At 36.7% G+C, this 12,393-nt stretch overlaps 1 protein-coding gene across 4 annotated transcripts in view; it reads left to right on the top strand.

Annotated features, from left to right (window-relative positions):
* Positions 1-12,393, top strand: part of SEMA3A (semaphorin 3A) — a 339,853-nt gene that overhangs the window by 289,847 nt on the left and 37,613 nt on the right. For all 4 annotated transcript variants that reach the window (XM_074827923.1, XM_074827921.1, XM_074827922.1 and 1 more), the window contains 3 exons: positions 10,684-10,826; positions 11,987-12,101; positions 12,200-12,269. In XM_074827923.1, the coding sequence (XP_074684024.1) occupies positions 10,684-10,826; positions 11,987-12,101; positions 12,200-12,269 (328 nt within the window). The remainder of the gene's footprint in view (positions 1-10,683; positions 10,827-11,986; positions 12,102-12,199; positions 12,270-12,393) is intronic.

The raw sequence follows: 12,393 nt of genomic DNA, 5'->3' as shown, positions 1-12,393 counted from the left end.
CTAAATAAATGAAAACAAAATAGTTCCCTCTCTGATTTACCTTTTAAAGTGATAGGCTGGCCTGTGTTTTTGTTAGATTACCCGATAATGGAAAAGAGTATTTTTAACATATGTTTGTATGTATAAATTTAATTTCCTGTTGGTAATTTTGTAAAGTTTTCTGTTCAGGTAAGTGCAGCAAGATTTGTAGGAAGATTTTACTAGATGAGATGACAGAAGAAGAAACCAGATAACCTTTCAGGAACAGAGGTTTTTTTACAGATGATTGTTAAGAAAAACAGAAGAAAAGTTATTTTAAAGACTGGATTACATATTCTTTCCATCCACTCCACAGCTGTTATGATATATACTATCATAGTACACTATCTGTGAATATGGCCATATATCTGAGGATTGATGTTTATTGATTCCTTCACTGCCTTTTGACAAAATTCAATACCCTTATATATAGTAGAAATTGTTCCACTGATGTCAGTGAGATTAATCATATTTCCTGAGTTCTATGATAACATTTGACACACTGTAAAATCTGACAGTCATAGGGCACAGCTCTCTCCACGTACCCACCCCTTAGGTCTCTGTTTCCTATTCTCTAAAGGAACTTCCACTAAATGCAGAAAAAGCTTCAAATGCAGAAAAGGTGCAAAACCTTCCTATGAGATATTTTATATGGACTAGTGAATCATCAACTTTTTTCACAAGATTGTGTGAATGTGTTGTCATTATTAATACTCAGTTCTGGTCCATAGTTGACATACTTTCATGTTGGTTTTTTTCCAGACCTATCGGTAGAAAGCATTCTTTAAAAAAGTGTTCCACGGTTTCCCATTTATTACATAACCTATATTTTTTACTGCATTTCATTCTTTTATTACTTTTCAAATACTTTTGCTAAACTTTCTGCTAATTCCTCTCCATGCTGTTATGTATCATAAGCATGTGTGCTGCAAATTCCTCCCTCTCTGCTTTTAAAAAATGTTAAATTTTTTGAGTTTGATACAATGTTACTCCAAGGCGGTTTTCATTCTTAAAAGTCACAGTTCTTACATCAAATATTTCTGAAATGCTGTCAGTGAATAAAATAAAAAAAAAAAAAAGGGGGGAGGGTTTGCTTGTACAGAATAAAAGTACATATCAATTAAACAGAGTTTGAGAACAACTTTCTGACAGAGCAGCTTAAAATGTAGTGTTGCAAGACTCTTCTATCTCAAGTAACTCCATGTTTTTTATCACACCTGTGCTATCAAACACCTTTTTTTTTTTTTTTATGACCAGAAGTAAGTTTCATATCATCAATAAACTAGTACATTATTTCAGTTGAGAACAAAACCTGTTAATACGTTATGCTGACTGAAACTAAATTAAGTTGGAATCGCATATTATGCTCACATGACTGCAGGAGGAGGGTGTCATAACTGATGTTATCATACTGAATATCTCAGGTTGTGCTGAGGGGTTTTGCTTCCGCTTACAGATGCCTTACTGCATTTTATGTTTCTGGGCTACACTGACAGATCAGTTAAAAACAGTCATTCACCCAGTCCTTTTTTCAGTCTTTGCTGCCATCCCTCATTAATCTTATTTTAATGGATCTTGTGTCAAGTTGCTTTACACTAGCTGTAAAAGCTAATTATAACAACAAAACCTTTTTCATAGTTTGACAAAATGACCTCAGTTTTGTGGCCAAATCTAAAGGATTTAACAAAGAAATTAAATTACAGGAGATCGGATAAGTTAGGAAATTGCTAAAGGAGTGTCTGCTGGATCACTCCTTGGGAACTGGCTCGGGCTGATGATCATTTCCCAATGAATGAACATCACTCACTGAGAACAGAGATGATGGCAGAGTCCTGTCCAGTTTTTTGACATGATGTCAGGGAGGAGATTGTTTTTACAGCTACACAACCCCTTCCACACACTTCAGATTGAATTTGGCAGTAAAAAGTTTGGAAGTTTTCTTCCTATCTTGAAAATAGATGATTTTTGACACAAAGGCCATATTTGTTCACAGTGTAGACAGAAAAAAAAGTGATATATGTGTGGGCAAAGGGTCCTGCTGGAGAAAGGGTTGTGCACAGATTTCTGACAGACAAATCTTAAGAGTTTACGGCTCAGGAGATAGATGGAGGCTGAAGACATACTTGTCAAGCTACTGTTCAGTTTGGGGTTTCATGCTTTTGCCAATTGTACTGCTGAAGGCTGTCCTACTTTCCCTTCAGTGAAATGTGTTTGCCTTGTTAATCCCCAACTATTCCTCACACTGAGTCAGGGACTTGTCTACTTCAACGTGTCAGCAGTTTGGCTGATAGTTTGCTACAGCATGGTCTCTCTACCTTCAGGACACTTTCTTGTACGCTCTGATTTCCAAGATGCAAAGAGGAAGAATATTTCATCCAGACATAATCAGACATCTCTCTGCATTCTGGAAGGCCTGAGAAAATCACATTAGTGGAGAGAAACAGGTTTGGTCTCTGAGTTTTGGGTCATCTCCCATAAATCGCTTGGGCATCTCCAGGGACTTGGGCTCCACCTGTGAATCTTCAGAGCTTACAAAAGGCAGACCCATAGCATGGTTTTGATTGCCAAAAGTGTGTAACACCCCAAATCAGAAACCTCTTTTGTCCTCAGTGCCTTCATGCTCCACTTCCGCCCCTAATACATCACTTTTTAACATAAAGACTGTGATATTTAGTTTTTTGTCACTCATCCAGAGCTCTAAAGATGTAGGTTACACAGTTAAGGCACAGGCTTTCCAGTGTTTTTATTTCCAAGCATCAATGTCAAAAACTTCAGATAAATGACCTAGAGAGGAAGAAACAGGCTCTTAGCTGGAATTCTCATTAGCTTTTTCTGCAGAGAGGTTAAGAAATACAGAAAATTGAGATTAAAGTATTCCTAAATGGAGACAATATGCTGCAAGCCTTCCTTTCTGTTCTGTGAAGGACACTAGTTTTCTCAGTTGCCCAATTATTCTCTCTGAGGGACAAGTAAATCAGTTTAAAATTAACAGTGTTGATAGATATACAACACCTTAAAACATAGTCAGCAGTGGAAAAGAGGTGTTAATTTTGGTTGTTGTTCTGTAAAGAGATAATAATCACCTCTTTTAAATTAAATAAGGTGGGTAGATCATAAGCATTGTTTTGTGAGAAATCTAATTTACGTTGAGAATTAAGCTATAATTGTACTGAACTTTTGTATTCACTTTTCTTCACCATATAATTAGGCATTACAGGGAATCAAAACTATTGTTGTCTCTTTAGAACAAAGGCTTCAGAAACTGATAATTGCATCAGAGATCCTTCTCCTTCCTGTGTGATCTAAAATGTTACTCCCAAGAAATACTCATACTGAATTATGCCTCTAAGGCAAAGGAGGAGAGACATCTCTGGGTAGTGACACTGCACGGAGATTTAAGCCTTGGTCGGTATTCAGAGGCCCATTTACTCTACTTCAGAGGTTCTAAGTACCGTAAAATAAGGTTGTGCTCCCCTTAAGGACATGTGATTCTGTGGCAGTGGGAAGAAGGCCAGGTGCATCAAAGTGCTGTAGCCACTGCCAGCCACCCCACAGGCAGTGTCACTTCCAGCTCCAGCCTGGCTCTTGGGGAGCTGCAGCCCACAGCTCATCCCCTGGCTGACCTTACAAGGTTCTGCACTTCTCCTTAGAGCAATCCAGCCAACGTGGAGCTGGTATGCCTCAGTACGTTCTTTCCTGTGAGGGTGGTGAGACACTGGCACAGGTTGCCCAGAGAAGCTGTGTCTGCCCCCTCCCTGGAAGTGTTCAAGGCCAGGCTGGACGGGGCTTTGAGCAACCTGGTCGAGTGGAAGGTGTCCCTTCCCGTGGCAGGGGGGGTTGGAACTAGATGATCTTTAAGATCCCTTCCAAGCCAAACCATGCTATGATTCTATCGTTCTGTAATATTAACACTCAGTCCTTCTTTGTTTTTGCCCCAACTATAAATCAGTAATTCCTTAAAAAAAACACACTTAATTCAGATTTAATATCTCTCACAATAAGAATGATGCATAGGTGACACTCAGTGTCAAAGCACTGAAAAGCCACAACGACTAGATTCCTCTTGCTGTATATGTAAGTGTAACACTGAGATGTGGAGGAATTTACATGTGTAGAAGTATTGTGTGTCTTTGTTGATGTGTGTCTTTTTGCTTGTTATGTTGCTGCTGCATCCATGTATTGATATGATAGAAGAGTGATATGTTAATATTATTTTTAATATCTTTCACCCTTGAAAATCTCTTTATGTCACAAAAAAAATCATAGAAGTCACCACTGAAACATTACAGCTAGGTTCTGCAGAGAGAAAGATTTTTTTTCTTAATTCTGAAGAGTATTGAATAAGAAAAAAAATGAAGAATATGTATGCAATGGAAATTACAAGAAGCCTTAGCTAAACCTTAAATTTACTAGCCCATATTATAATCTGATTATGTCACCAAAATTGCCTTTACTAGTCTTTGAAAAATTAAAAAACAAAAAAAAGGGATATGACTTCTAAGAAAGAGAAACTAACTGTCATAGCTAACACACTATTTTAAGATCATCATGCCTCAGCATGAGTCTGGCTTCACTCAAAGACAAACCACTTGATAAATATCATCAGTCTTTAAAACTCTTTCTGATGAGAATTTCCACTGCAACAGCGATGACTGCTTCTCACCCTGTGATAGCTGCTAACTTCTCAATCATGCACAGCCTGTGTACCACACATCCATCTCTGCCTACCCATGGCTTTGAAAACAATGTTTTTAAATCACATGTCTATTCTGTGGTCTGTCCCTGTTACTACCTTCCATGTCAGAATCTGACAGTAAGTTACCGCAAAACCCTCATATTAGGTCCATAATAACCACAAGTTTTCCCTTGTGCAAAGAGCATTCCCACCTTGAGGATGTGGTCTGATGTCATCCGTGTTGTTGAAGAGCTTCACTGTAAGCAGTGAATCCATGAGAATTCCATGGTGTTTGCCTGAGTCATTGGCAACAAGAGGGATGTGAAAGTTGAAGAATTAAAATGAAGGGACTTTGGAAGAACACCACTAAACACTTCGGTGTTTTGTAAACTACATTTGAGCGTGTAAAACCGCAAACCAACTTAGCTCTCTCATCACCGTGTATTAAAAGCTTTGTCCTCTGGTGACCTGGTGTGCTTGTGCAGATTTGTGACTGGTGCTGCAAGTCCTCCTCTCTGTGGGTAGTAGAGCTCCCTGTGATTGCATGTTCAGATTTTCTGAGGACAGTGCTTGGCTCTCTGTGCTGGGTCTCCGTGGATGGACACTGTACATAGGTATGAAGTCCTGAGTAACTGTCTATTTTTGTTGTTGTTAAATTTTTAATTTCAGCTTCCCTAGTCCTGTTCCTCTCCTCAGGGCCCCAGTTACCATCCAGTACTTTTCATTAAAACATAGCAACTGCAGTTTTACTGAGCGTAAAATTTCCCTAGTTTCCTAGAATTTTCTTGCTGTGAACTGATAAATTAGTAATTTTGACCATAAATATACAATAATAGGGGCATCCAGTCCAAACTCTTTACAAAACATTTCCTGAGAGAGCTGCCCTTTGGCTCCTGTCAAGTGATGAAGAGATGACCCCAGCTTCTGTTCCTTCAGCTTGCTCAATCTTGACAGCTAAAGGTAATTTCTGTGCCTTCAAGTTTATAGATCTTCATTAAAATGCTAATACAATTCAGTCAGAAATCCAATTTCTGACTTTTATTGTTTCTTGCTATTGTGAGGTGTCTGTCTGTGCGGTCGTTGCTGCTAAAGAGTAACATTTGTGAAAGAACAAATGCAGATCGATGTTCCTTAGCTTTTTCTCAAACTGAAGTGCTGAGACAAGCAAAACATGTTTCCATTACTTAACTAAGCAAACAATGGCATATAAATCATAGAGGCAGCTGGACCAAGGTGTCGTTTTCATAAAGAGCCAGATTTCTCATGAAGGACAGTTTAATGGGCTGCTGCCAATGAAATGTCTGCAGAGCTGGTAATTGCAAGAGGGCACACAAAAAGTGGCGCTAGAAAGGTGTCATGTGGGAGCTGAGAAATAGCTCCACAGCCAAGACAACTGGAAAAAGGAGACTGAAAAAGGTGTGTGCTTTAATAATTTGCTTCTTGAGGCTGATTGTTTTAAATAAAATTCTAAGTTTTTATTTTTAGCCTGTTCACATTGGCTGCAAGATCAGAGAAGTGTTTTTAGCTGTAATTTTATTTTGATCATGTTTATGCTGTGGCTTTGTTTCTCCTTTGATCATGCTTAAACATGTTTCAGACATGTTTGTTTGATGTGTGCTGTTTTTAAAACACTCTTCCACATTGTCTGCTTGTGTTTTTTTAAAACAACGAAACGTTGCAAAGTATTTGCTGTCAAATTATTTCTTAAATTCATTTTCCCAAAACATGCTTTCTGGACTTTGAGCTAATGGGAGCCTGCTTTTAAACAAGAAAGTGTTGAACTGCTGTAACAGCATTTCTGATCACTTCATGGATTGGAGACAGTTTTAAGGTCGCAAAATACCCAGTAATTCATACACAGAAATTAGAAGTCATCCTATCTATCCACAATACTGCAGTGCACCAACTTTTACAATTGTCACCAGTGAGTTTGGATCAAAGTCCCACTTTCTGTTCAGTAAAACTTACTTGAAGTTAATTCCACCACTTCTTTTGCGGCTGTGTTGGATGCATGAAATAGGTCAACCCTGAATGAATTACTTTAAACTTCCCATGGGGACCCTTTGATACCGAACCTGTTTAATTTTGCAGGGTAAGGCAGGGCAGTCTCAATACAACATACACATTCATGGACGACATTTTTTCTTCTGCTGCATGGGTGAGCAATTAGGAGAGTCAAGGAGAAGTCCCTCATCTGTGGACAACATCTCCCTTCCCTTCCTCATAGAAGAGCAATAAAAAAATGCGATGTAGTCCATGGAGAGGGCTATGTTGCGTGACTGCCGGCCATCTGGCTGATTGATTCATCATGAAGCTAAACAGTTACTTGTAAGCATGGTCTGAAGCCCTGGAGTTAAATGCAAGTGTGCATCAACCCTCAGGCAAGTCAAACAGCTTCTCCGCTAATGAAACAATAAAGAACACACTACAGATCACTAGTTCACACCACCCACTTCTTAGTTTTATAACCTACAAAATTATCAACCACATTTCTCTCCCTCTCTCCACACATATAACCAGGATGTTGCTTTTATGATCATTATATTCATTCTGAACAGAAATGAATCTGTTTCTATATGCAACAGAGCATAAGTAGCCTGTTCTTCCTTTATTTGGTTCATTGCATAGACATAGATCTGTTATATGGAAGAGGGGAGAAAAAAAACCACCACCAGGTAACAAGAGCAAGAGCCCTATAACATGAAGAACTACTCTTTTATTGACTAAAACATATCGATTTAACCAGATGGCGAAACAGCCTGAGGTTTGCTCAGTAAGAAACACCAGTGTTATTCAACAAAAACTGTTCCATGATGTACAATGGATGTGTTCTAATATGAGGTTGTGTGACCGCTTTATTTTCAGGGATGTAGTTTGGATTATTAATCACTAATTGAAAATCTGAATTCATCCCAGATGGGCACTGGTAAGAAATGTATACAAAGCATATTCACATGCGCTCTGGCTATGGTGTTAGTTATATCTGCCTTCCTCACACCCCTCTCCTCTGCTACCACTCTGACAGAATTATTTTCGATTTATTAAACTATTTTTCTATCATTCTTGTTATCAGTCCTGCTTTAATAGTAGACTGTCTTATTGTTTCTAGGTTCTCTTGCAAAATTATGAGAGGGAAAGAAAAGAATAATAATATGCTAACCGAGGGCAAGTTTATATAACCTGTACTATATCAGCAATATTATTGACTCAAATGGAACTCCCACAGTATCTTCATAGGCCAATGTAAAGTTAGATTTTTGATGCCTGATAATACAGTGATTTATTTTAGAATTTGATATCTTGTGATTTACAAAACCCATTGCACTAGAAACAAATCATTCAGCCATTTGGGAATGTATTTAGGTTTTGGTTGAGTGATTTTTTTTACCCTTTTCATTAAGACCTTAAGATTGTAAAAACAGTGTATTCAGACAAGAGGTTCTCCAGATGCAGTAGCCCAGAACAGTGTCTTCTAATGGGTATCCTCTTTCTTTGATATATTCTGCCACAGGCTGAGATACAGAAATTTTCAAGCTGTAGCTTTGTGTTCCTTGTGATACAAGTTGCATTCAAAGCCCTGGTAGATCATATATGAAATAATAGATATTTACTGTGGTACATTATAGTCTACATATTATTTATCTTGGGCCTCATGTCAGTGTAACTTGAAGGCTATTAAATGCATGCTAAAAGAAAGGAAGAAAATGTAGTAGCTTAAGTTACTGGGGTTTGGGGTGGAGAGCTTAAGCTGCTTACAGATTTCTGGTGTTTTCAGATGTCCAAAAAGATTTAATAGACAATAGGTAATAGACACAGTTCCACAGAGATCTGGTCTGTGCTCTGTGTTGATCAATGTGTTCATAAATAACCTGAAAAAGAGGTTGAGCAGCAGGATGAGAAAATTTTTCACATGATACTAAGTTATTCAGCATAGTGAGACAAAGGAAGACTGTGAAGAGTTACAAAAGCATCTTATGCAACTGAGTAGCTAAGCAATCAAATGACAAATTAAATTGTTCTTGATGAATGATATAGTGATAAACTATGAGGAAAACCATGAGTAAAACATCCCTATCTTCACTTATAAAGTGATGGGTTGTGGACTGAGCATTACCAATGAAGAGTTCTGGGGTTATGGCGCATAAAGTTCCATGAAAATTTCAGATTACTGCTTAGGAACTGTCAAAGCCATATTAAATGCTACGAATTAGTAGAAAAAGAACAGAGAATTCAACAAAGAGCATTGCTAATAGCCCTTGTATAAAAGCACAATTCATCCTCATCTTGAAGACTGTGGATATTTCCAATGCAGGAATTAAGAGGCATCAAATTAAGTTAGTAAGATCAATGTTCAAAACATGAAATCAGAAGTAGGTTTTGGATCATTAGATTGTGTATGTGTGGAACAAATTCCAAAAGAGCACTATGAATACTGGAAATATGCATGAGTTCAGGAAGTCTAGACAGATAACTGGATGAAAAATCTATTGTGAATTACTAAGCATGTAGAAAGTAACCAAGCTCAGGGAATCAGCTACACTGAAAATAGTTGGAGGAAGGGAGATTATTCTGGCAGAGTATTATTTGTACTTACCGTATTCATTCTTTGTCCCAGATAATTACTTCTGGACAGTGTTGGAGTCTGTGTATTGATCTAAGTAAACCTTGGTCTAAGCGAGTATGGTCATTCTCATGTACTCTGTATATATATGTATATATACACACACACAATATACATGAGAATATATATACACACACACACAAAATTATGCCGTATGTATAATAGAAACATCTAAACACATACATGGATATATATAAATATATAAAAATATGTTGCTTACAAACACTGCCACCCTTAATAAGGCAATGGGTTTCACAGGACAGCTAGTGCAAACTGGCAAAATGAGTACAGTTCATTATTTCCATGACTATGTAGCAATAAACATACACTGAAAAGATGTTAATGCATGACACTAAAATAGCTTATAATTTCACATAGGAACAGGACTCTGAGTAGTTAAATATAGTTCACAGTTAATTATCCCAGCAGGATATAAAATGGTTATAAAACAGATTGGTAAATCTGTTGGATATGCCTTCTTTTTCCAAATATAGTGAAAGATACCAGCTGAAGTATCTCTGTAAAATACAGTGATGAGCCAGATTCACCACTGGTATGAATTTACTGTTATGATTTCTATAAAATTCTCTCCCAAATCTTTCCACCATTTTTTACATAACTGATCAGTATGTCTGCATTTACATTTGTTGATGTATCTTCTTTATCACCAAATAATGTCACTCTAGTTGTCAAGAAACAAAGGTTTCCTAGGAAAAAAAAATCTTTAAAAAAATGAAAAGACAAAGTGTTTCAACATCTTGAGTAGAAATTCATGAATGAATTTCTCTTCTGAAAATGAGACAAAAATGTTGGGGTTTGAAGTATCATAGTGTGAAAGTAGATAATATCAATCAAAATTATTTTTTTAATTGCTTTGACAGTAACGCAATACTTTTTTACATGTAAAATACTTTCTTTATATATTTTTCATTATTGCTAAAGTTAGGACTATTACATTTGTCTCAATAATTCTCTCATTTTATGTGTGACACATACAGAAAGACTATTGACCAAAGTCAAAGCATCCAAAGAAACAAGAATGTCAGTAATAAATACATGGAATTAGGAAGCCATACTGTAATGTTATACAACCATTTGTAAAGAGATTTCATGATTGTTTAATTGCTCCAATAATAAAGTTAAGATCTGTTCATTAAATATCTGTAACAAACACCTCTGTGTATTAAAGATAAGAGGAATGTAAATACCTGTCATGTGTTAGTAAATGATGGTGTACCTAACATAGATATATTTGCCATTTGATGCAAAGATTGATTCTTGGGAAGCAAAATCACAATTCATTTATATAAAGAAGGCAAGTGATTCAATTCACGGAATAGTAACATGCACAATGTCATTGTCTTCTCAGATCCTAGATTTATTAGTGCTCACCTGATACAAGAGAGCGACAATCCAGAAGATGACAAAATCTATTTCTTCTTCCGAGAAAACGCAATTGATGGAGAGCACACTGGAAAAGCCACTCATGCCAGAATAGGGCAGATTTGCAAGGTAAAGTGATGACTTCTTTGTGTGAGATTGAATACACTTTGCGAGTGATTTTAGAAACTGCATTTTCTTGCCTGTAAACTATTCAGTATTAATACTAGCATTGTACTAAAGCAGAGATCATCCCAAGTGAAAAATAGTTAGGGGATAACACACCCAAAGGTGTAGTATTCAGTTCTTTTCTGTTTGGGGAAGCTTCACAAACTCTGATGTTTTGTTTAAAAAGTCATAGGCATCTTCTGAGGTTTAGAATGTGTCTGCAACAGAGAGAAAATTTTACAGGAAATGTGATACTTCCAGGTAGGCCAAAAACATTTGAAGAATTTACTTTTTAAAGGAATGTTAATACCTTTCCATTCCCACATTAGTGAAAACCTTTAAAACAGAGGCAAAGGAAGATTTAATGACACAGTTGTTTAAAGTTAGCTGTGGAAATGGGCAACCATTCAGAAGATCCTTAATGACTGCAGACTGAATCATTCATCCACACTGATAAACATCCAAATATTTTTCTGACAGACTTTTAGAAAGTTTTCTACAAATGAAATTATATTAATAAATGTTGTAGCTTTGGCAACTATGATGTTTACAGTAAAACTTCATCTTAATCCATAAGCACAATTTCAATTTATCTTCTCAAATCCAGAGGGAGCTGCTTGAAAACCAATTTCCCCATAAGTTCTTGGTGCACTTTATTCATAAATTTTGCAGCTATACAACTGATCCCACTGTTCTGGCATTTTTATCTACTTTGTTCACTTGCAACTTGCATTTCTACTTTGTTGCTACCCAGTTAAGTATAATAAACCCCTTCAGCTTTACCAGGACATGGCAGCCTGGGAACTCTGGAGAAGAATATTCTGCCTGTCTTTCTTCAGTGTTATATATGTATTACCGTATATAATGAGGTTTGGGGTTTTTTGGTTTTGTTTCTTAAATGATGTGCTACTATGAAATCTGTCGCAATACAATGTGAAACAAAAGCAATTCAGAATTAGTGTCTTTGACAATATAATAATGTTTTTCTATGTAGAAGGTGAATTCTTTTCTCTGTTTTCTAAAAGTAGCATCTTATGGTTATTTACTGTATTTTCTCTGTACTCTGTTGATACTTCAAACAAAGACTGGTACTAGATATTAATGCAAAATACTTCTGTTATTAGAATGACTTTGGTGGACACAGGAGCCTTGTTAACAAATGGACAACTTTCCTCAAAGCACGTCTGATTTGTTCTGTGCCAGGACCTAATGGCATTGACACACACTTTGATGAACTACGTAAGTGGCAGAAATGGTTTTGAATACAGAAATGTTTTCAGGTATTATCCATATGAAACTAACTTAGTTTTCTTTTCCATCTCTTGTTATTGTTACAGAGGATGTGTTCCTAATGAACTCAAAAGACCCTAAAAATCCAATAGTCTATGGAGTGTTTACAACTTCCAGGTATAGAATGTATCATTTTACTTGCATGGAAACTTGGGTGGCTTGTTTTAAAGAGTTCTCTTTGTTCAAAATGGTTTTAAGAAACACAAAATTTTCTTAACCTTTGAACTGAGAAGTCAGTGGC

This window comes from Strix aluco, chromosome 5, assembly GCF_031877795.1.
Source record: "Strix aluco isolate bStrAlu1 chromosome 5, bStrAlu1.hap1, whole genome shotgun sequence".
Taxonomy (NCBI): Eukaryota; Metazoa; Chordata; class Aves; order Strigiformes; family Strigidae; genus Strix; species Strix aluco.
Note: the sequence above shows the minus strand (reverse complement) of the source record. Positions and strands in the feature narration are given on the sequence as shown.